Source organism: Phocoena sinus, chromosome 1 (assembly GCF_008692025.1).
Source record: "Phocoena sinus isolate mPhoSin1 chromosome 1, mPhoSin1.pri, whole genome shotgun sequence".
Lineage (NCBI taxonomy): Eukaryota > Metazoa > Chordata > Mammalia > Artiodactyla > Phocoenidae > Phocoena > Phocoena sinus.
The window spans coordinates 44,278,319-44,303,638 of record NC_045763.1 but is presented as its reverse complement, the minus strand read 5'-3'; the positions used below and the strand labels follow the sequence as shown (position 1 = coordinate 44,303,638).

The following is a 25,320-nucleotide window of genomic DNA, read 5'->3' as shown; positions in this document are numbered from 1 at the left end:
AGTACATCTGCTCTGTGGCAGGAAGACCAGGTCCGAATTCTCTGACTCCCCAGGTTAGGCGAGGGGCTCCTCTGAGTCTCCACAGGCCCCAGGCTTCTCCCTGATCACCTGCAGTTGTTACGACCATTTTACTGGGGACCCATGTTTAAACTCCCTTCGGCCCACAGTGGGCCAGGCAGAGCACTATGGCTGGATCCACAGTAAGACCTGAGTGGGTTTGCTTGGAAAAGCCCTCATTTATGCCACTAGGTTCCAAAGTCCCTTTGATTATCCCCAGCCTCACCTTTTTACCGAGAAGAGAGAATCCAGAAGAGGATGGTGTAGAGATATTTATTGGGTGTTTATGGAGCTGGGTCTAGATTGGGGACAGGGGCCTCCTCAGGGCTGCCCGGAATGTCACCGGCCGTCACTGTAGCCATGAAGCAGTGCTGGAGGACGCGTTTGGGGTCCACAGCCTGCTCTCCATTGCAGTCCGGCCATGGGTTCAGGAAGGGTGACTCTGCCCGAGAGGACTCACTCCTGGCACCTCCACTGAATTGCCCATGTTCCCGCCTTGGCGGTCAGGCAGTAGCTCATCAGGGTCTGGAAAACAGCAAGCCGAGGGCATGGGGCTTCCTCCTGCAGCCCTTCTTTCCATCAGGATCATACGTGCTGAACTCCCCTGAGTGCTTACCGTGGGCAGGATTGCGCTTGGAGTCTTAAATGCATCATTCATTTAACAAATATTCATTAACAATATACCACATCACGAACTAGGAGCTGTCAATGTTTCTCATGACCTTAACGTTTAATGGGGGAGACAGACAATAAACAATTGTTAGTACATATGAAGACTTCACCTTCACCATAAACCTGTGTGGTAGGTACTATTAAAAACTCATTTTATTTTACATTTGGTAGTATATATATGCTAGTGGGGAGCAGCCACATAGCACAGGGAGATCAGCTCAGTGCTTTGTGACCACCTAGAGGCATGGGATAGGGAGGATGGGAGGGAGGGAGACGCAAGACGGAAGAGTTATGGGAACATACGTATATGTATAACTGATTCACTTTGTTATAAAGCAGAAACTAACACACCATTGTAAAGCAATTATACTCCAATAAAGATGAAAAAAAAAAACTAACACTCATTTTATAGGTGAAGATACAGGCTTACTACACAGCTAGCCTGCAGGGAAGTGCTGGAAATTTTAAAAACATATATTATTCTCGGCTTTAAGAATAGATTTCATGAGTCTCTTCACTGGCTGCTTAATCCTCTCCTCCGTTTATGCCTGAGCTTGATAGGAAGCTCACTTGGCCTTATCATATCCCACTTCCCATTCATGACTTATTCTGCTGCAGCTTACTTGGTTTCTGCCCTCAACAGAACTTAAAACTTTTTGTCACTGAATCCCATGGTTACTTATAAGTTATTGTCTCCCTTGGCTTATCGGGAGCATTTCACACAATTAAGCATTCCTGCCTTCTTGGATAAAAAGTATATCAAGTGTTCAAGCCAGAAATGTGAGTCAACTCTCACACTTCCTCCCCCTCCCCCTTTCCAAAGTCAAGCAATTCACCAGGTCCTGTTGATTCCACCAAATCACTATCTGCAGTATCCACCCATTCTCTCCATCCTCAAGGCCACCACACTAGGTCAGGCTTTCATTTTCTTCTGCCCAGGCAAGACAGCCTTTGGCTGGGTCCCCTCCAGTCCACCTTCCAGGCTATAGCTGGAGAGATCTTTTTCTTTATTTTATTTTTTTGGCTGTTTGGGGTCTTTGTTGCAGTGCGCGGGCTTCTCATTGCAGTGGCTTCTCTTGTTGCCGAGCACGGACTCTAGGCATGCGGGCTTCAGTAGTTGTGACGCACGGGCTTAGCTGCTCCACGGCATGTGAGATCTTCCCGGACCAGGGCTTGAACCCCATGTCGCCTGCATTGGCAGGCGGATTCTTAACCACTGCATCACTAAGGAAGTCCAGAGAGATCTTTCTAAGGTGAAGTGAGTCCATGTACTGCTCTTTCTCAAAAGCATTCAATGTCTTCCCATTACCTGTGATCCTTGAGGTGCATTCAAGGTTCTTCATGTACTAGCCCCATCACCCCTTCTCTAGCTTTTTTACTACTACTCTTCCCTCAAGAACTCTATGCTTTATTATACCAAAATTTCATTGTTCCCTGAATGGGTCCATTCCTTCACATCTCTGGGTCTCCGCTTTTACTGTTTCTTCTGCCTGGAATGACATTTTATACCTTCTTTGTCTAGAAAACTCCTATGCTTTAAAACCCATTGATGGAAGAGACCGAGGATGAATGGTGCCTCTGAAACCAAGGGAAGAGTGAATTTCAAGAAGGAGGCTGTAGGGCTTCCCTGGTGGCGTAGTGGTTAAGAATCTGCCTGCCCATTCAGGGAACACGGGTTCGAGCCCTGGTCCGGGAAGACCCCACATGCCGCAGAGAAACTAAGCCCGTGAGCCACAACTACTGAGCCTGTGCTCTAGAGCCCGTGAGCCACAACTCCTGAGCCCGCGTGCCACAACTACTGAAGCCCACGCACCTAGAGCCTGTGCTCTGCAACAAGAGAAGCCACTGCAATGAGAAGCCCACGCACTACAATGAAGAGTAGCCCCCGCTCGCCACAACTAGAGAAAAGCCCTCGCACAGCAATGAAGACCCAACACAGCAAAAAATAAATAATTAATTAAATTAAAAAAAAAAAAAGGAGGTTGTATGGGACATTGGACTTGGCTACACAACATCCATTCCACCTCTTCCCACCCAGTAATAGCAATTATGTTTGGGTAGGATTGGCCCCATCTCAGCTCCAGCGGGGGGGCCTGATTGATCCCAGCCCATCAAGTAGTCCTGTTCCTTTGCTACAGGGATGAGAAGTCAGTGCATAGCATTTCCCTGGGTTCAGTGATTGGTTTAGGGTTGGCACAGGACCTGAGGTAGTCCAATCAGGGTAGAGGTCAGGCCTTTTTTTTCCTCCTGGTTGAAGGAAGAGATAGCTCCCTCTTTCTCCTCCTGGCTAGATGGGAACAAAAAGCACACAGTCCCAGGGACTGCTGGCAGCCAACTTACTACCATGGGAAAAATCAGTCTGAGGAGAAAGCCAACACAAGATAGAGGGCAGAGCTGAGAGAATCTCAGAGGACAAAGCCACAAGCATGAGGACATTGTGAACTTCTATTGAAACCATTCCTAAAGCTCATCCTACTTTTGGACTTCTCATCTACAGAGCCAAAAAATTCCTTTTTTGTTTTGTTTTGTTTTGAACTTTCTATTTTTAATAATTTAAGGCTCACAAAAAGTTACAAAAATAGTAGAGAGTTCCATTGTACACTTCACCTAGCTTTCCCCAATGATAACATCTTACATAACCATGGAGCAATTTCAAAACTAGGAGACTGCCATTGACATAGTACAATTGACTAAACTACAGATCCTATTCAATTTTACCCATTTTTATATGGACTTTTCTTTTGGTGTATAGTACTATGAAAGCTTATCACATGTGTAGATTTATATAATCACGACCACAATCAGGATTAAGGACTGTTCCATCACCACAAAGAAACCTTCTCATGCTCTCCCTTTATAGTCATACCTTCCTCCTAAACCTAACTCTGGTAACCACTAACCCCTTCTCCACACTATCATTTTGTCATTTAAGAAGTGTTATATAGATGGAATTATGCAGTGTACAACTTTTGAGATTGGCTTTTTTCACTCTGTTTAATACCCTTGCAATCTACTCAAGTTGTTATGTGTATTGACAGTTCATTCGTTATGCACCTTTGTATATAGGTTTTTGTGCAGACACACATTTTCATTTCTCTAGGACCACTTAGGAGTGTGATTGCTGTTTTGTATGGTATAGTGGGTTGAATGGTGACCCCCAAAGATATCAGGTCCCAATCTCTGGAATCTGTGAATATTACCTTATATGGTTTTTGCAGATGTGATGAAATTAAGGCTTTTGAGATGAGATTATCCTCAATTATCTGGATGGACCCTAAATGCCACCACAAGTGCCCTTATAAGAGAAAGGCAGGGATTTCCCTGGTGGTGCAGTGGATAAGACTCCACACTCCCAATGCAGGGGGGTCAGGGTTTGATCCCTGGTCAGGGAACTAGATCCCACATGCATGCCACAACTACAGAGCCCACGAGCCACAACTAAGGAGGCTGCAAGCTGCATCTGAGACCCAGTGCAACCAAATAAATAAATATTTTTTAAAAAGAGAGAGAAAGGCAGAGGGAGATAGACACTCACAGACAGTGATGTACAGAGGTAGAGATTGGAGTGATACAGCTACAAGCAAAGGAATGCTGGCAGTCACCAGAAACTGAAAGAGGTAAGGAACAGATTCACCCATGGAGCCTTTGATTTCAGCCCCGCAAAACTGATTTTGAATTTCTGGCCCCCAGAACTGTGAGAGAATACATGTCTATTATGTTAAGCCACCAAGTTTGTGGTAATTTGTTACAGTGGCCATAGGAAACTAATACATATAGTAAGTATGTTTAACTTTATGAAAACACCAAACTGTCTTCTGAAGTGGCTATACCATTCTAATTCCCACTAGAAGTATATAAGAGATCCAGTCGTTCCATGTCCTCACTTTGGATTGTCAGTGTTTTTACTTTAGGGTTCTGATAGATGAGAAGTGGTATCTCATTGTGGCTTTAATATGTGTTCTAGCTCCATTTATTTAAGTCTTCTTTGCTTTTCTTCATTAACATTTCGTATTTTTTATCGTATAGCTCCTGCACATGTTTTGTTAGTTTTATACCAGAGTATTTAATTTTTTTCAGAGTGACTATACATGATACTATATTTAAAATTTTGGTCTCCAGTTGTTTGTTGCTGGTATATATAAATACAATTGATGTTTGGGTCTGACCTTACATACTATGACCATGCTGAATGCACTCATTAGGTCTAGGAGGTTGTTTTGTGCATCTCTCTGTGCCTGTTTTGCAGATTCTTTGGGATCCTTTGTTATTTAAGCTTGCATTTTAAGGCATTCCATTTGGTACAGGGATTTAGTTCAATCTTCTATTCAATGCAAGAATCCCTTTCACTGAGTCCCACATTTAGCCTTTTCCTGGTTACCTTCCAGGCTTGGGGGTGCTCTTTTTTTTTTAAACCAAGAGTTACAATTGATGAACTAAATACGACTATGGTGATGAGGGCGCGCTTTATAAAAGTATTTCAGGTCTTATTCTAAGAAAGACCCAGCTTTATTGAATCAACATCTGCCTTCCTAAGGCTTCCCCCACTGATCCCAACTCTGTTCTCTGGCTTCTCTCAAAATGTCTCTTCCTCGCGCCCCAGGGTAGCCTTGCAGAGACTGGAGGTCCTAGGCCGTGAACCCTGAGACTCCTTTGCTTGAGGCCAAATGTCCCCAGCTCTTCAGCCGATACTCACATAATCTGTTTCTCAGACCAAGCTGGTCACCTGCCTCTGATCACCTTCTGATTGGTCAAGGTTCCTCTGAAATTGTGGGTCTCTGAGCAGCTGGCAGTCAGGGCTCAGGGGGAATCCTTGGGCTTCTAGGAGCTATAAAACCTTGGCTCAAATCCTCATTCTGCTATTAAATCATTGTGCTACCTTGGGCTAACTTCTTCTCCTCTCTGGATCTCAGTTACTATTCTATAAAATGGGGTAGAAAGTAGGGCTAGTCTTGTTTTTCTCTTTCTTTTCCCTGGAATTCCAAATTGTAAAGGATTTCTGTCTGTATAATAGACTGCCTTTATTAGGTACTAGCTCCCCCCCTCCCATTTTCTATTAAAGAGTTCTGATTAGCAGGAAAGAGCCCGTGCTAATTACCCTCCTTGGACTAATATAATTCTAGCTCAAAACAAAGAAACTTGGTCCCAGTAAAACCTCTGAGATATTGGAAATTGCTCAAGAATCCTCATTGCTATATTTGGGGACCCTTGGGTGATATATTTGGAACCCAAAGTTGGGAACCTGTGGAGTGGATGCTAAAATGTTACCTCTGAGCTGTGACAGCTGATGCATTCTATTCAACTGCGAGTAAAGAAGGACCGTCATGCTCTTGCTTCCAGACTCTATAATTCTGTTAATGTAATCTGAGCTTCCACTCACCCTTTTTTGGCAGATACATCACAATGCAGGTTCATACTGAACTTGTGGACCCAGCATGTCTTTTTTATGTGATTATCTTTCCCAGATCCCATGGATTCCCTCACATATGTATCCCAGGGCCTTCAGTTCCACAACCCTTCAATTCCCTTCCAGGGAAACCAGTGGAATAGGCAATGGTCCAACTCTTGAGTACGCATATATATTTCTGCCTCTTCCTCTGGCTAATATATAATGAAAGCTATTAAAATCCCTCAGTGGTGCCTGAAGCCTGGGGGAGGGAGTTCTGTCTTACAAAGGTGCTAGCCAAGAGGCACTTGGAAAGGAGGATGCTTAAAGGCAAATATAAAAAGTTCAATTTTCAAGTTACAATAAGATCCATGTTTGGCTAAAACACGCCGGTACAACAATCTTATCTGATTCTCCTAACAAGTCTCTGAGGTGGGTGTTATTATTCCATGTTATAGATAAATAACTGAGGCCCAGACAGAGAAGGTTAGCACTGACACAGGTATTTATTGGATCCAGGATACACTTTCCATTCTGCTCGATTCCAAAGCTTGGGCTCTTTCCACAGAGCAAGCATACCCTTAGTATAGGTTAGGAACTCTGTTAGGTGCTGGGGATACAAAGGTGCTTAAGACATGGTTCCTATATTTGAGATATTAACAGACAGGTTGAGGAGACTAACATGTAAAACTCTAAGTGCCTAATAATAATAAAAATGAGGGTTACTCATTGTTAAAAGTCTACCATGTATCAGAGACTAAGTAGCTCCTATGTAAGCATCACCTCTAGGTTTACAGCTTTCTTGGTGGGTATTATTGTACACATTTTACAGAGTAAACTGAGGCCCAGAGAGAAGTGACTTGCTTAAGGCCACACAATGAGAGTGACAAAGCCAGGATTAGAGCCAGGTTCTCTGACAACCCAGCCCAGGGTTATGCTTTCCTACCTTTCTCCAGGGACCTTTCGGCCAGTCCCCCCATTACCTGGGAGCTTAGCCTGTAGTGACCAGCCAGGAAAGGAGTTCTCAGATTCTCTCCCTGCTTGGAGATGAGTCAAGACTGACCCATCACTGAGGCTTGTTTGGGTCATGGGTACTACCTCCCCAAGTGTGGTTAATTAAAAAGCAGAGCTTCCCTGGTGGCGCAGTGGTTGAGAGTCCGCCTGCTGATGCAGGGGACGCGGGTTCGTGCCCCGGTCCGGGAAGATCCTACATGCCGTGGAGCAGCTGGGCCCGTGAGCCATGGCCGCTGAGCCTGTGCGTCCGGAGCCTGTGCTCCGCAACGGGAGAGGCCACAACAGTGAGAGGCCTGCGTACCGCAAAAAACAAAAACAATAAAAAGCAGTGGGCTCCAAGGAAGTGGAACGTGGAAGGTAAGAGCACCTGCTACAGGAAAAGATCTTTGGCCCAGGAGGCAAAGGCTTGGCCAGTTGCCTGGGTGACCTTGGGCACATGAATGTCCCTTTCTGGGCCTCAGCAACCCATTGATACAGTGAGAACATCAGACTTGATTTCTAGGAGCCCTATGAATTAGTGAGAATGGTTGATTAATGATATCCCCACCAACACTTTTCAGAGGAGGATGAGAACTGAACTCTTGTCTTTCTTTTTTTTCCCCCACTTTTTGTCTCTTATTAAAGGTACCTAGGTTGGAATATCAATTCCACACTTACCTCACTCACCTCATCTGTAAAACAGGATTGATAATAACCACCTGGTAGAGTAGTTGAATGGGTTAAATGGGATAATATGTTTAAAGTCCTTGGCATAGTGCCTAGCACGAACGTAGAAGCTCGGTCAGCCTTCTGATCAAGCTAGTTCCTCACAAAGTACGAGAATAAAACAGTTTACGGTCTTTGTTGCATCCCAAGTTTGAGGGATGGGGTAGGGTGGGGGTAATGGGACAGTACAGAACATCTGGGCAGCAGAAGGAGCCTGTTTTCAGAAGCTCTGTTCTATTTCCACTCTGCTCTTGCCAAGGAACTCCCCATCCCGTCCCTGCCCCCAGACTCAGAGATCAGGACCCCAGGTACCATGTGCAATGAGCGTGGGCTTTAGAGTCAGGAGATCGGGGTTGACATCCCAGCAGTACACGCTCACCAGCTGTGTCGACTTGGCCATTCACTTCCCTTGGCTGAGCCTTGATTTCCTCTCCTGTATAATGGGGCTAAGGATCTCTCTACATGTCCTACCAGAGAAGGAGATGGAAACAGATGAAAGTCTGTGTCAGGGGGCAAGCTCTGATGAGTGTAAGGTAGTGGCCTGTAAACGTCTCAGATGCAGGAGGGACAAGAGGCTCCTGGGTTGATGCTGTGGGTTCAGAGGAAGGAGAGGACAGCACTTAATGAAGAAAAAAGGGAGGTGCTAAGAGCTGAGTTTGGGCAAAAGACAGAGAGAGCCCAAAACTGTCATTTAGTGAATAGTCAGGATATGCATTTTCCATCCGAAAAATAAGAAGCAAATAGCAAGAACACAAGCTGCGTCAAACCCTGGTGACTGAATAACCCAGCTGATGGCTGAGCAGTGAAAAGCAGGAGGGTGGTTTTCATTCACAGGATCGACAGACAGGTGAACTGTGTTCCCTTGAGTTAGAAAGGCTACAGGGGACAGGGTGGGGAGAGATGAAGGGAGCAGGGCACAGGCAGAAGCACCCCACACACCTGGCCTGGTGAGGTAGAAAGAGTAGGACTTTGGAGGCAGAAAAACACACATATTTGAATTCCAGCTCTGCAATTTACAAACTGTGACCCCTTGGGCTAGTTATCTGACCTCCCTGGAACCTGGTTTTCACATCTGTAACATGGGTGATAATAACACCTACCTCACTGGGGTAGTTTGGAAAATTAGACAAGATAGTGCATGTAAAGTTTCAAATGGTATCTGGCATAAAGTAGGGACTTCCCTTTCTCAGCACAGGGATAAGGGGAGGAAGGAAGGTGGAGGTGGAGTTGGCTCTGTCACTCACTCACTAGGTGACTGAGGCCTCCGTTTCCTGATCTGTAAAATGGATAGTAATAAGTTCTGTACTCTGCCTGGTTATTGTGAAAAGAAAATGAGATGGTCTATTTAGAGCTAATTCACTCCTTTTAACTGCAGTATCATATTTTATTATTCCTCTACTGATGGACATTTAGTTTGTTTCCAGTGTGACAAGCTGTCATGGAATCCATCTTTACAAGTCCTCTCCTAGTGCAACTATATCTCTAAGGCAGATAATTAGAAAAGTGGAATTACTGAGTTATAGGGTATGTACATTTTTAGTTTAAATGGATAGTGCCAAATTGCTCTACAAAGTGGTTTTACCAATTTATTCTTATCAGTGGTATATGAGAGTATCCATTCCCCCATGTAACCTTCTCGCTATTAATGTGATCCATTTTTGGAGTTTTGCCAATGTAATCATTTTTAAAAAAGGTATGTCATCCTTAAATTGCATTCTCCTGATTATTAGTAAGGTTGGGCATCTTTTCATGTGTGTTGGGCATTTGTATTTTTTAGTGGATTATGTTTTTCTCACTTGTTCAAAGATATACTTATATATTCTTGATATCAATCCTGTCTCTATTTTAGATACAGTTGATTCTCATTAGTCGCTGTAGTTATGTTCTAAAAAGTCACCACAAACACTGAATTAGCGAATACTGAATTATTGCTCCTTGGGGAAATACAAAGTTAGGTTCCTGTGAGCCTCTGGTCACATTTTTGTCGTCAATCAATATATAACTTTGTTTTGTGTGTGTTTCTGTTTAAAAACACCTTATTTAATATATATTGCTAATTCATTAACATTTAACTCATGGCCAACAGCACTATACCTCCTTTCTGAGCAAAGTGTACTGAACACATGTATTTTTTCCATAAGGCACATGAGAGCCCTGTACTGAGGAATACTAGACAGAACTTCAGCATTAATTTGGGGGTCATTTTCAACAGCGAAACCGCCAACAAAAATCATAAAAATGTGGCACTAAATATACCACGAAAAGGACACTTGTTTACTGTATAAGAGCGGAAACAAGAAGGCAGAGCACGGCCTTCCTTGTTCAACCGCAGCTGAGAATGTGTGTGATAGGGCAACTCAAATTTTTTGTTGCTCTGTGTACATCCACATCTGCACATGACCTCAAAAACACTGAAAGTATTGATTTTTGAGGTTACAAATTAATTCTAGCAAGTAGCAAATTCACAAGTATGGAATCTGCAAATAATTAGGGTTGACCGTGTGTGTGTATTTATATCTTTGCAGTCCACCACTTGTTTTTTAACTTTATGTATGGTATCTTTTGTATTATTTGTATTTGATGTCTATTTGTATTTGATGTAGGCAAATTTGCCAATATTTCCCTCATTTTTAAAATTAAACATTTTATTCATGTTATTATATTCTTTAATTAGTCTGTTTCTGGAGTCTCTATTCTAGGGTTTCTCAACATCAGCACTATTGACATTCTGGGTCAGATAATTCCTTATTGTAGGGTGCTGTCCTATATATTGTAGGATGTTTAATAACATCTTCCTGTAACAAATAGGATGCTGACTATAATCAAATTATTTTGATTAACAATGAGCACATGGAAGAGTTTGGGATGGAAATGTTCATATCATGAATCTCCTGAGAAATGTGCTGCTGCTTCAGAATATTCCAGAAACACTTTTGAGGCAAACGTTCCGAACATAATTTCTAAATATCTCCCCTCTGCAAAGGTGCTAACCTGCTGAATACAAGGAAATCATGTGACCTCTTTCTTACTTGTAGTCTGTAAGCTTAATCCTGGGTCCAACTTTGTGTGGGGTTTTGAGCTGATGAACAGGTAACAAAGCACACAGGCGGTGACAATGAAGGCCGGGAGGACCACTGCTGCTATGGACAGGCCCACAAGAGCACCAATACTAGGGAGAGAAAACCATAAGGGAGCAGAGGGTCAGGAAAGGACTTGGGAAGCAGCATGTTATAAGAGAAGTATTGTAGGTGTTATAGGAGTCAGCCGACTTTAACTTTTGTTCTGTCTCTCCTTGCCTTAAACAGGTTTTCTGGGCGTAAGCATGGGAAAGAGCATCAACTATGTGGCAAGTACTCACCACGTACATAACTTGACATGGCTCAGTGTCACCATGTAGTTGGGACTCAGTATGTGTTCCCTTTCTTCTCCTCTCCTTTCCTCAACCTGCTCCCACCCCAGGAAGCTAGAGATGATCTTAAAGAGCCCTCCCCACACTGCTGTTTCTTAAAAATCAAGGGACTTTCCTGGTGGCGCAGTGGTTAAGAATCTGCCTGCCAATGCAGGGGACACTGGTTCAAGCTCTGGTCCAGGAAGATCCCATATGCCGCAGAGCAATTAAGCCCGTGCGCTACAACTACTGAGCCTGTGCTCTACAGCCCGTGAGCCACAACTACTGAGCCCACGTGCCACAACTACTGAAGCCCGCGTGCCTAGAGCCCATGCTCCGCAACAAGAGAAGCCACCACAATGAGAAGCCTGCGTACTGCAACGAAGAGTAACCCCTGCTCGCCGCAACTAGAGAAAGCCTGCACGCAGCAACAAAGACCCAATGCAGGCAAAAATAAATAAATTTATCAAAAATCAAGACACATAGCAGGCCTTAGTTCAATACCCGCTGCCCTTCCAGCTTCAAGGTAATTTCTGACCCAGTCTCTAGTGGGTCATCACACCAGTGTGGACTCCATGTCTAGAACACCTCCCTGCTGCTGGTCCCTCACCCCACAACCTCACTGCCTCTGCCCCAAGTCAGGCCTTGGTCACCTGGTCTCCAGACAACTACCTTCTGGCTCATTTTGGGGTCCACTGTCTTTCCTGTTTCACATGATCTCTCCCATCATCTCCCCACATCAGAATTTCACCTGTCCTTGAAAGCCCATCTCAAATGTCTCCTCCTCAACGCTTTCCTGGGTCCTCTTTTTCTCTTCTTCTTCCAGGCCAGGCCCACCCAGCCAGGACACCTACTCTGGGCCTTTAGCACTTCCTACTTGGTCAGGCAGCCCAATGTGGTAGGGAAAGAACAAAGAGCTTTGGAACTCTTACAGACCCACCTAGTTTAGGACCCAGGTCTGTACCTAACTCGATGTGAGATCTTGATGAAATTACTTAGCCTTTTGAGCCTCAGCTTCTTTGTCGGAAAAGTGAGGATGATCAAAACACAGCACCTCACAGGTGGTAGTGAGGATGAATGATAGATGTAATATTCTTGGTGCATAGAAGTTCAACATATTCCTCATGTGTTCTTTGTAGCGAGACTGAGACCATGTTTAACTGGCTTTTTTCTCTCCTTGTACAAGCTCCAGCACATAGTAGGCACTTAGTAACTATTATTGAGTACCTACTTTGTGTCAAACACTGTGGGATGTTCTCCCAATAGGAGGGGATAGGTAGCACCAGGATTGTTTGTGTGCCCTTTCTGCCTGTGATTCCTGCAGCTTTTCTGCACCACTCCCAGCCCTGACCCCAGCCTCAGATTCCTGCCCTTGCCATTTCTGTTGGATTTCACTCCCAGCTAGCTGATGGCTAACTTCCACTAAACAGAAACACCTTAGAGCTTTGGAGAGTGTGTTTCCCCAAGGCTAAATAAATTATTGGATATCCCTGCAGTGGAATAGTATAGAGCCATTAAAAACATGTTTTCAAATAATATTTAAGATCAAGGATAAATTCTTTTTTTTTTAACATCTTTATTGGGGTATAATTGCTTTACAATGGTGTGTTAATTTCTGCTTTATAACAAAGTGAATCAGTTATACATATATATATGTTCCCATACCTCTTTCCTCTTGCGTCTCCCTCCCTCCCACCCTCCCTATCCCACCCCTCCAGGTGGTCACAAAGCACCAAGCTGATATCCCTGTGCTATGCGGCTGCTTCCCACTAGCTATCTACCTTACGTTTGGTGGTGTATATATGTCCATGCCTCTCTCTCGCTTTGTTACAGCTCACCCTTCCCCCTCCCCATATCCTCAACTCCGTTCTCCAGCAGGTCTGTGTCTTTATTCCTGTCTTACCCCTAGGTTCTTCATGACATTTCTTTTTCTTAAATTCCATATATATGTGTTAACATACAGTATTTGTCTTTCTCTTTCTGACTTACTTCACTCTGTATGACAGACTCTAGGTGTATCCACCTCATTACAAATAGCTCAATTTCGTAAGGATAAATTCTGATGAGATAATGTTAAGTGAAAAAAGCAGGACCCACTACTAATTATATAGTGTAGTCCTAACTTAAATAAATAAACATAACATATACATGCATAACATAACATAGGTACGGTTGGATGTAAATACACTAAAATGCTAACGGGCTGTCTCTGGGAGTAGCACAGGCTGTGGATGTCCTGTCTGTGTCCCATTGGGTCTTACAGTTGTGGAATATTCTGGCCAGGGTTTCAAAATCCCGCAAATGTATCTCTTTGTCTGAGGGCTTTATTGGGCCCAGAACAGTCTCTGTCTGCACGTTGAACAGGTCAAAAGTACAGGAAAATTAATGCCCCTCTTCTCCCTCCAGCACACAGTCAATGACTGAAAGAAATTGGTATGTAAATACCCAGCTTCCTGGCCCTCAGATGGGATGACTCTGAGAGTAAGTTCTACACTGGCTGGCAGAGTTCAGCAGTTTAAGCGCTGGTGGCCCTTGGTGGTGACTTGCTTGGTAACACCATCATTAGCTCCTTCCCTTTCCCATCTCACTTCCCCACCCTGTACCAGTATTTTCTAGGATTGCTGGTCATATAAACTACTTGCCCTCAAATCCTTGTTTCCAAGTCTTCTGGGGAGCCCAAGCTAAGATACTGGATTTCTCACGGTTGCTTTCCTTTTTTGTTTCTCCTGTCCTTTCAACATTTTCCACATTGAGCGTATAGTACTTTTTAGTTCTTTAGGACTAGTTTACTACTTTTTAGTTTACTATTTAACTAAGTATTATCTCCTTTCTTGAGATACACTCACTGTTTATAAGGCTGTTATCTGGAAGACTCGTGCTCAGGTTGGGACCACACCCTTTACAAGGGGCATCCATGGGCACCTAGCTGGAAAAAGCCCTGTAAAAGTAGGATCCTTTGAGGAGCGGGTGAGAAAACTGGAGGGATATATTCCAGATCAGCGGTCAGTCAGGTAGTGGGCACTGCTCTGATGGTCTGTCTCGGAACGGAGGAACAAGCTCCCAAGGACAGAGCTGGGAACAACAAGGGAGGGTCCTAGGGGGAAAATCTGTACTCAGTATAAGATAAACTCAAATGATCAGAGTTTTCCCATGGTGAATGTACTGCCTCAAGAGGTGGTAAGTTTCCTATTGTCGGACAGGTTTGCACAAGACCTGGATGAATCCACCTTTCAATGAAGTTAGATTCCTGCCTATGGTGGGAAATTGGATTGAAGAGCTGCTAGCCTTCTAGGATTTCACAGATCTATGACTCTGAAAGATAGGTAATCCACTATGACTTCTAGGAAAGAACTGGAGGGAGGGCCTAACATTTGTTAGGGTTTTTTTTTTTTTTTTTTTTTTTTTTTTTTTTTGCGGTACGCAGGCCTCTCACTGTTGTGGCCTCTCCCGTTGCGGAGCACAGGCTCCGGATGCGCAGGCCCAGCGGCCATGGCTCACGGGCCCAGCGGCTCTGCGGCATGTGTGATCTTCCCAGACTGGGGCACGAACCTGTGTCCCCTGCATCAGCAGGCGGACTTTCAACCACTGCGCCACCAGGGAAGCCCCTTTGTTAGGGTTTTTCAGTCAGACAGTTCTAAGTGTGAATCCTGGTTCTCTCACATTTAGCTGAAAAATCCTTCACCTTTTGAGCTTCATTTTTTTCATTCATAAAAGTTACTATATCATCAAGTGTCCATAAAGATTAAATGAGATAGTGTATATACAGTGCCTGACCACCAGTTCTGCCCTCCAGCAAGGCTGCTACCTTTGGCTCACATCCTGATAAAAAACAGAACTACTGTGGCTTCCCTGGTGGTGCAGTGGTTGAGACTCCGCCTGCCGATGCAGGGGACACGGGTTCGTGCCCTGGTCCGGGAAGATCCCACATGCCACGGAGCAACTAAGCCCCTGAGCCATGGCCGCTGAGCCTGCGCTCCACAACGGGAGAGGCCACAACAGTGAGAGGCCCACGTACCGCAAAAAAAAAAAAAAAAGTAAAACAGAACTACTGATAAAGGATGTTTGGAAAGTCAGCCAGACATGTGATAGCACCAGCTGCATTTCCACAGGGAGTCTTCATTTCCTGAGACATGCTTTTTTTAAAAATAAATTTATTTATTTTATTTATTTATTTTTGGCTGCATTGGGTCTTCATTGTTGCACGTGGGCTTTCTCTGGTTGCGGTGAGCGAGGGCTACTCTTCGATGCGGTGCATGGGCTTCTCATTGCAGTGGCTTCTCTCATTGCGGAGCACGGGCTCTAGGCGCGCGGGCTTCAGTAGTTGTGGCTCATGGACTCTAGAGCACAGGCTCAGTAGTTGTGGTGCACATGCTTAGCTGCTCCGCAGCATGTGGGATCTTCCTGGACCAGGGCTCAAACCCATGTCCCCTGCATTGGCAGGTGGATTCTTAACCACTGTGCCACTAGGGAAGTCCTGAGACATGCTTTTAAAGACAGCAATTCTTCTTGAGCACTACCCGAGGGAACAGTGTTTACCTGCTGATTTTCATGTTTTTAAGGGCCAGCTTTCATGAAAAGGGCCAAATGGAGTCCAGAACAAAACAAGTTCTCCACCCTGCAATGGTGGGGCTCTGACATCCCATGCCGGAAGGGTTGTTTCAGGGTTTGGAGTATACTGATCATTTAATGTCCTGAGGACCCCAGTTTCCCTCCTCCACTTTGCAATTGTCTGTGATGTTTATGAACTATATTATAGCCATGCCTAGGAAGAGTCAGCCCTGCAGGCTAGAACCTTTCAGCTGCCCTTGGGGTCATAGAATGGAAGCACACAACATGCAATGTGACCTCAGAGATCACCCCATCCAACCCTCTAGCTCACTGTCTGAGCCACTAAAGCACTCTATGTCTCAAGAGGGTCCAAGGCAAGGAGAGGGACCCCAAGGGGTATATAGGGAAGGGGGTGGTAGTAGTGGGATGGGATCCTGGCTGGGTGCTGAGGAGTTTACTCATCTCTGTGTCTCCAAGTGCTACAACAGTGTCCAGAAGACAGCAGAAGGTCAGTGAGTATCTTTTCAAGTGATCTGAGTAGAGCAGGTTATGAGAGCCAGGCTAGATTTAGACATTTGTGCAGCAGCTCAAGCCTGGGCTTGGGACCAGACAAGCCTGAGTTTTCATCCCAGTTCTGCCACTTCCTCTCACTGGGGTACTCTAAGATAGTAACTTAACCTCTTTCAAGTTTTCTCATCTGTAAGATGGAGAGAAGATGTGCCAGGGTTGTGAATGTGTGAATGCATCTAGCCCTTGGATGGTGTTAGGTAATGTTCTTTAAATCTCAGTGTACCATGACGTTGTTGGAAGATCTTGGACAATTCTCTTTCATATTCTGAGCATCACTTTCCCCACCTATGAACCAGGGAAAGGGAACTCCCTTTTATTGAGCACCTACTATATGCACTAGTCACTTTCACATGCATTATTGCACTTAATCCTCCCAATAATTCCATGAGACAGGTATTACTATTGCCATTTTAAAGATAACAAAAGAGACTCGGAGATAATTTGCCCAAATTCACATAGCTAATAAGGGACAGAGCCAAAGTTTGGACCAGGTTCTAACCAGCCCCAACGCTCCACACTGCTTCCATACCTCAAAGGGAGGTCAGCGCTGTCATATTTCAATACTCAGCTCAGTACTAAGTACACAGTGGGTCTTCAGCAAATACTCCATTGTTATATTTTAGATGCACGTCATATCTCTTTAAATGGACTGTGAACTCCTCAGAGAGGGAATCATTGATTTCTGTGTCTCTAATGCCTAGCCTAGCACCTGGCACAAAGCAAAGGCTATAATGAATGAATGAAAATATGGATGAACAGAGAATATATGAATATAATTCCCCAAGTGACAGCAGCCAAATGTGCAGTATCTGAAAACCTGGCCATCTGAAGATCCTTTGGAATTACAGATTGAGCGGTCTAGAAAACCAATAATATCTGTAATTGTTAGTGGCATATGCCAAGTTGATTTTACCTCTTGATCTCATTTGGTCCTTGCCCTAGGCAGAAATCATCCTCCCCATCTGATAGATGAAAAGAGAGAGGCTCAGAGAGGTTTCAGAGGCAGACTGTCCTTTCCCACCCAGCAGGCATACAGCCTCTGGTCACATACTTCCAGAGACAGGAAGATCACTGTCTACTGAGGCAGCCCACTCCATTTTCGCTGATGCCTGTTTCCCAGAGCAGGCTCAGGGTCAGGTCTTATTCTCTGGGTGAGGCCTTTGGAGACCCACAGAGATTGAGACCTGTTACCCTCTCAGTCCCACACTTGGGTTCCAGGAATGTCAGCACTGGCCTAACCACCTGCTTCTCTGAACTAGTGGGGAAACTGAGGTCCTGTGGTGGGGATTCACCCAAATTACACCGATCTGGCTTCTGCTGTGGCATCATGTCCTTGCCTCATTATGAAGTTGGAGGCAACTCTGAGTCTTTGGTCTTCTGCCTTAGGTCAGAACTCACCACAGGGTCTGGGATTGCTAAGGCCTCAGGAAGGGGTGGCTGAAAGAATGACTAAATATGAGGGGGAACAAAAGAATTGAGGTTGGGCTGAGGCTCGGGTTGAGTTGGGGTGTAGCATCAGGTGAGGTATTAAGGCTTGAGAGTGAGGTTTGAATGTAGGTCTAGATAATGTTTGGAGTTGGGGTGAGGAAGAGAGCTGAGGTGGGCTTGCAGGGAGGACTGAGGCGGAGGTTAGGGCTGCTGATAGAGTAAGTACTGGGGAGTGGGTTAGGTCAGGGATGAGGCTGATGATGGCATTAGGGAGGGGACCCTGGTGGGTACTTGGATAAGGGAGGAGTCTGGGTATCCTGTGAAGGCTGCAAGATGGGAGTTTGCTGTTAGGCTGGGGCTTGTTATGTAGTTTGAGGTTGGGTTGAGGGTGGTGGATGATGATGTTTGGAGTGGAGACGAAGTGAAGGCTTTTCAGGGTGGAGTTGGTGTAAGGTTCAAGGATGGATCTGAATAATGGTTGGGTCAAAATGGGGGAATGGAGCGGAGAAGCGGCCGCAGGGGGAGCTGGGCTGGTGACAGGGCGAGAGCCTGAGAGGGTAACGACTGGGTGGGTGTCGGTGCTGACGTTGTGGTGGGCACCTGGATGAGGATTGAGACTTTAGCAGGCGGCTGGGCCGAGGATGGAGCACGGGGGCTAAGACTGGAGTGGGGTTCTAGGTGGGGTTAGGGCCAGGGCCGGTACCTGAGCCACCACATGTAGCTGTGCTCGCAGGGGAAGAAGCTGTGCGGGGCGTCGCTGCAGTACTTGTGATCGCGGAAGCCGCAGCAGAAGACGGCCGCTGAGAGACGAACGGACGGAGACAGAACTGAGCACGAGAAGGATACAAGGAGAGAGGCAGAGATAAGCAGAGATTGACGCAGAGACGAGGAAGACACAGCGAGGGGCGCGGAAACGCAGCGGTTAGAGACCTAGAGTCCCCGAGTACGGAGGGAGGCGACCAGGTACGCCGACAGGGCTCTTCAGGAGGGGAGATGGAGGAGGGAGAGAGAGGGAGGAGGAGGGCGTGGAGAGCGGCGGGAAGGCGGGCGGGAGCCGGGAAAAGGGAGCCGCCCGCGTCTCTGCCAGCGTCCCCCACCGGCCCCACTACGTTCCCAGTTTATACACTAGGGCGCTGGGTGCTCAGAGAGACAGCGCATGTCCGGGGTGGCAGAGCGGGAATCGAGGCCACCGGCTTGAATTCCACATCTGCGCTGAGCACCCGCCCTTGTGCTAGGCGCTGTGCGGGGCAGCCCCAGGCTAGTGCAGGACACAGACAGGGGACCTGCCATGGACCACACAGTAGGGTCAGTATAGGGATGATCAATGCACGACCTCACTTAACCTTCACAACAACCCAGAGGACCAGGGGTTTTCATACTCATTTTATAAATGAGAGCTTAGGGTCAAATTAAAGTCATTTTCCAGGGCTCTTAAAGCCCATGGGATTTTTTTTTTTTTTTTTATGATTTTTTTTTTTTTTTTTTTTTTTTTTTTTTTTTTTTGGTACGCGGGCCTCTCACTGTTGCGGCCTCTCCCGTTGCGGAGCACAGGCTCCGGACGCGCAGGCCCAGCGGCCATGGGTCACGGGCCCAGCCGCTCCGCGGCATGTAGGATCCTCCCGGACCGGGGCACGAACCCGCGTCCCCTGCATCGGCAGGCGGACTCTCAACCACTGCGCCACCAGGGAAGCCCCCCATGGGATTTTAACGTGGGTCTGTCTTGTTCCCAAGCCTTTGCTCTTTCTGGGGTTCTTGCAGAGCCTCTTTTCCAGTGACTTTTATATGTTGTCATCATCTGGCTTCCTTGCCTGCCACTTCCTTTCCCTGAGCAGCTAACTCATGCACTGACATGTTCACGCTCCCCTGTTCATACTCTCTGCCACACTGGCCTAGGACAAGGGGGTTAGTGGATGTCCAGATGGTAACTCCACCCAGCAGGAAGCAAAGCCAACACACCTCTCCGTTCTCAAACATCATTTCCAGATCACAAGGTCGGTGTTCTCACTAGGATCAGAGAACCACAGTCTGAAGGAACTGTATGAAGCCTTTGGAGCCTGCCTGTCTGTCCTCTCAGGGTACACTGGGGAAACCCAGGCTCTGACAGGTGCACAGTATGGCCCAATTACACCGAACAAGGACTAGGGACTGCTGAACTTTAGTTGTCAATATTTCCCATTCAGCCAATCACAGAGTGTTGGGGTTGAAAATGACCTATGGGTCATGTAATCAGTTACTGAGTTACAGCTGGCATTAAAAAAAAAAAATTAATGGAATAGAAAATGCACACTGCAAATAGCAAAGTTAAGTATTCTTCCATAAAATGTTTGTTTCATTTACATGTGTCTCTGTGTACTGTGGTCCAGATCACAATGTAAAATGCATTTCTTATTTTGAGTCAGGTCAAAAAGGTTTGAAAGCCACTGAATCTGACACCTCCCATTGTACAGATGGGCAGGGACTCACTCAAGATTACAAAATATTTAGCTCTCCTCATTTCTCACTGCAGTGGGTAGAGTAGGAAATAGCTAATGTGATGCCTTGGGAGTCCCTAATTCCTCCATCCCTTGCTTTCAGTGTGTATGGGATAAAATATGGGCATCAGGGCATCTGGGCTCAAGCCCTAGCTCTACCCCTTCTCTGCTTTTTCTCTCTGTGCTTCAGGTTCCTTTTCTTCATCCAGGTCAGCTCCTCAGATACTGATGTGTGCCATGCCCTTGACCTGGGCTCTGGGGCCCCTGAGAGAGATCAGATCTGGGTCTGCCCTTGAGAAACACTGTATAGTGGGGGAGTCGGACAGATGATGACAGGACACGGCAGTGAAGGGGGAAATTCAGGAACCATGGCCACAGAGGGATCACCCTCTGAAGGAGAAGGGAAGAGTTTTGAGGGGGTAGTGTCTTCAAGGGTCACTGTAAGGTCAAATATGAAAACTGGAAGGAATTGTTATTATCCTCCAGAAAATTCCTCCCCTAGGCTGTGAATCTCTGGAAACTGGGAACTCTATGACTACTTTAATGGAGGTGCACTTTGGCCTCTTTATTAGATGGAGAGCAAAGAGAAAGGGTGGAGTCCTGTGGAAAGGATTGGGGTCTCCTGGAGACATGGGATTCAGCTGTGAGGTGCAAAGCACTCTGCTCTGGCTTTTGGCAAAATTGGGAAGCTGTCAACAGTTTCCAAATCCCTTTTCCAGCCAAGAATTAATTTGTTCCTCCAGCAACCCTGTGGAGTGAGCCAAGCAGGGATGATGGGGCCCCTGAGAGAAATAACAAGGCCAATGTCACAAAGCAGCCAGTGGCCCAGGCAGGACTAGTATCCATGTCTGTCTAGCCAAGGGTCCTCTCTGGCAGTCTGATGAAAACTATGGTCCCCTATTCAGAAGAATATTTTTAACTACAAAAAGTAAATTACTTAGGATTACAAAGGATACCAATTATGTAGAATCATTATCAAAATAGTTATTTGGTGAATTAGTTCTTTTTTAACATATTAAATAATGAGATAGAGAGATTCGTCTATTAACTATTGTAACTTTGAGATGGTGAATGAGTGTAAACAGTATTTCAAGATATTGCTACTGTAATGCAATACAAAAATAACTGATTTCTATTGGTGACAAAGTCACAGGTTCTGCTAATACTACTGTGATTTGTTGCTTACATGCATGATAGAAGGAAATGCTAAATTTGACTTAGGGGTAGTGAAAACAAGGATGTAATCTTTTTCAATACAACTTCATGGACCTCTCCCTTGCTGAACTCTATCAATGGACCCCTTGGGCTCTTTGGAATCTATGCGAAAATCTTCTACCTCTTCTGGTCTAGAACCTACTCTAATGCCTGTTCCTTCATCATATGTGTCATGTTTCTTCCTACAGACACTTACTGCAGACCTACTATGTGCCAGGCAGTTTCCCATCTTGCATGTCATATAGTCCTTGAAAACTTTCTTTGAGGTAGGTGTTTTTCTTCCCATTCGGCAGGGAAGGTAACTGAGACTCAGAGAGGTCAAGTGATTTATCCAAAGCCACACAGCTAGTAAACAGACCCCTCCTTCCTCCCAACCTGAGGTCTGGGGGCCAGAGTCTCCAACCAGAGGGGAAGGAAAGTGTAGGAGGGAAGAGTAAGCAGGGAGAACTCACATTTATGGAGAACACTGTGAACTAGAACTCTGTGCTTTTCATAGTCTCCTTCAGTCCTCACAACTCTGTGCAGTGTTACTCTCTTAATAAAAATAAAAATAATTAAATATGTACGTATTTATTATAAAACAACAAATTAGAAAATATAGATAAACCCAAAGAAAAAATATCACCCATTACCTCACCAGGTAGAAATATCTCTTAATACTTTGGTATGGAGTCTTCCAGATACACACATAATTTTGCACCCACTCTACCCATAGGAAAACTGGACCCAGAGAGGTTAAGTAACTTGCTTAAGGATATACAAGTAATAAGCTACAATCACCTGTGGTGTGACCTTAGGCAGGTCACTTTCCCTCTCTGCATTAGGGCAGTAGTGAAGATGGAAGAGCATGAAGCCTGGCACCCAGTGAGTCACAGTAACTGGAAGCTCCTTCTGCGTGGTTCTTAAAACAATGCGCTCTAGACCTGGCAGCTTTGCTCCGGAGCCCGGTCCTCAGGGGTCCGGAAAGAAATGCCCCTCGCTGTCGTGGGCCCCTTAGCTCGGTGACTGAAGACCACGGAGGCTGAGAACCCGGGCACAACCCGCGGTGAGGACTCGGTTCGCTCACTGGGGGGTCTGCCCGGAGTCCTTGGACTCTGGACGCAGTGGAGCACCCCCCTCTCCCCTGGCCCTACTGCCTCCAGCTGTAACCGCCCGACGCCCCTCCCCGATGGCTCTCCCCATCCACGACCCGGCTCCGGTGCCAGCTTGCAGGTCACCGCAGCTGGAGAAGCAAAGAAAGGACGCTGACGTGCATTAAGCGCAAGGCCGGTTCCTCGCACGACCACTCCCCTGCTGCCCAAGACTGATGCTTTCTCTTCTTTTCCAGAATGAGGCTCTTGCTTCTCATCCTGAGAGAAGTGACTTTGCCACGTTGGAACATGAAATCCATGGACAAACCGGACTGAGGCTCAGATCTCCTGATACCAGCTAGGCTCTCTCCCAACTCTGAGTGGTCACTCTTGGGGTTTAGGTTTTCGTTAGTTTGCTGTTTGTTTGTCTTCCTATGAAATCTTTAAAACACACAAACAACATAAAGAATAATACAAGAACCACCCATGTACTACTCAAATTTAAGAAATAAAAAATTTGATCAGTCCTGTTTGAAGCCCCACTCCTGCCCTCCATACTCCTCCTTCCCCACATAAGTATTTTCCTGAATTCGGTGTTTATCATCCCCATGCTCTTATTCATGCATTTATCACATATGTATGGATCTTTGAACAATGTATGAAATTGCTTTACATGTGATTACATCTTAAATAAATAGCATCACATTGCATGTATTCTTCTGGAGCCTGATTTTTTTCACTCAGTCTTACGTTTTTGAGTTTTGTCTATATTGATGTGTATGCTCAATCTGGCTCATTCATTTTTACTGCTATATAGTTTTCCACTTAGTGAATATATGATAATTTATTATCCATTTTTTTCAAAGTTCAGATTCCTTCCAATTTCTTTTTGTTTTTTTTTTTTTTTTGCGGTACGTGGGCCTCTCACCGTTGTGACCTCGTGGCCTTTCCCGTTGTGGAGCACAGGCTCCGGACGCACAGGCTCAGCGGCCATGGCTCACGGGCCTAGCTGCTCTGCGGCATGTGGGATCTTCTCGGACTGGGGCACGAACCCGCGTCCCCTGCGTCGGCAGGCGGACTCTCAACCACTGTGCCACCAGGGAAGCCCCTTCCAATTTCTTTTATTACTATATAATGCTGTTTCTCTTGTGATTTTTTATTTTTAAAATCAATTTTACTGAGGTATATTTTACAAACAGGAAAATATACCCATTTTAAGTGTACAGCTTGGTGACTTTATACTCATGTAACTACCACCACAGTCAGGATACAGCACATTTCCATCACCTGTCACCATCCATTGTGCCACTTTGCAGTCAGCCCTCCTCCCCACCCTAACCTTGCCTTAGACAAGCACTGCTCTGCTCTCCCTTCCTATAGATTAGTTCTGCCTGTTCTTGAATTTTTGTCTTAATGGAATCCGATGGTGTGTCCTCTTTTGTGCCTGACCTATTTTGCTCACCACAGTGCCTTTGAGATACACAGAAATTGTTGCATGTAGGAGTAGTTTCTTCCTTTTATTGCCGAGTACCTGGAAATATACTCATTATATGAAATACTGCAATTAATCCATTCAACTGTTCATAGGCATTAGAGTTGTTTCCAGCTGGGTGCTATCATGAATAAAGTTGCTATAAAATTTTTTGCATATATGCGTTTTTTTGGGGGGGCTATGTTTTCATTTCCCTTGGGTGAATCCTAGAAGTGGAGTTTTGGGGTAATAGGGTGGATGTATGTTTAACTTGATAAGAAGTTGCCAAACTGTTTTCCAGAGTGTGGTTGGAAGCATTTTGCATCCCCACCAGCAGTGTATGAGGAGAGTCAGGGCTCTACATCCTCACCAGCACTTGGTATTGTCAGTATTTTTTATTTTGGTTATTCTGGTAGACGTGAAGTAGCATCTCATTGTGGGTTTAATTTGTTTTTTCCTAATGGCTAATGATGAATAACTTCTCATGTGCTCATTAGCCATTCATGTATCTCCTTTGGCAAAATGTATGTTTTGCCTATTATCTTTTTAAATACATTTGTTTATTTATTTATTATTTTTGGCTGAGTTGGGTTGCTGGGTGCGGGCTTTCTCTAGTTGTGGCGAGCGGGGGCTACTCTTCATTGTGGTGCGCAGGCTTCTCATTGCAGTAGCTTCTCTTGTTGCAGAGCACGGGCTCTAGGTGCGCAGACTGCAGTAGTTGTGGCACGTGGGCTCAGTAGTTGTGCCTTCTGGGCTCTAGAGCGCAGGGTCAGTAGTTGTGGCACACGGGCTTAGTTGCTCCGCGGCATGTGGGATCTTCTCCGACCAGGGCTCGAACCTGTGTGCCCTGCATTGGCAGGCGGATTGTTAACCACTGTGCCACCAGGGAAGCCCCGTTTTGCCTCTTTTTAAATTGGGTTATCTTCTTATTGAACTGTAACAGTTCTTATATATTCTGGATACAAATCCTTTATCAATATATTATTGTAAATATTCTTTTCCAATCTATAGCTTGACTTCTCATTAAATTATTTTTTATTAAAGTATAGTTGATTTACAATGTTGTGTTCGTTCTCATTTTTCTTAATGGTGTTTTTTGAAAAGCTGAAATTAAGAATTTTGATAGTTCAATTTATCACTTTTTTTCTATTAAGATTAGTGCTTTCTGTGTTCTATCTAAAAAAGATCTTTGCCAGGACTTCCCTGGTGGTCTAGTCGTTAAGACTCCACACTTCCAATGCAGGGTGTGCAGGTTCAATCCCTGGTCAGAGAACTAAGATCCCACATGACGTGGTGGGGGGGGGGTGGTGGCCAAAAAAAAGTTTTAA

General features: G+C 45.4%; 1 protein-coding gene across 1 annotated transcript; it reads right to left on the bottom strand.

The window, feature by feature from the left end:
• Window positions 1–341: 341 nt before the first annotated feature.
• Window positions 342–18,557, bottom strand: SHISAL2A (shisa like 2A). Its single transcript, XM_032638446.1, is given in 4 exon segments — window positions 342–490; window positions 493–582; window positions 10,861–11,000; window positions 18,469–18,557. Coding segments are annotated over 4 exon segments (393 nt in total). The 5' UTR covers window positions 18,483–18,557.
• Window positions 18,558–25,320: the final 6,763 nt, after the last annotated feature.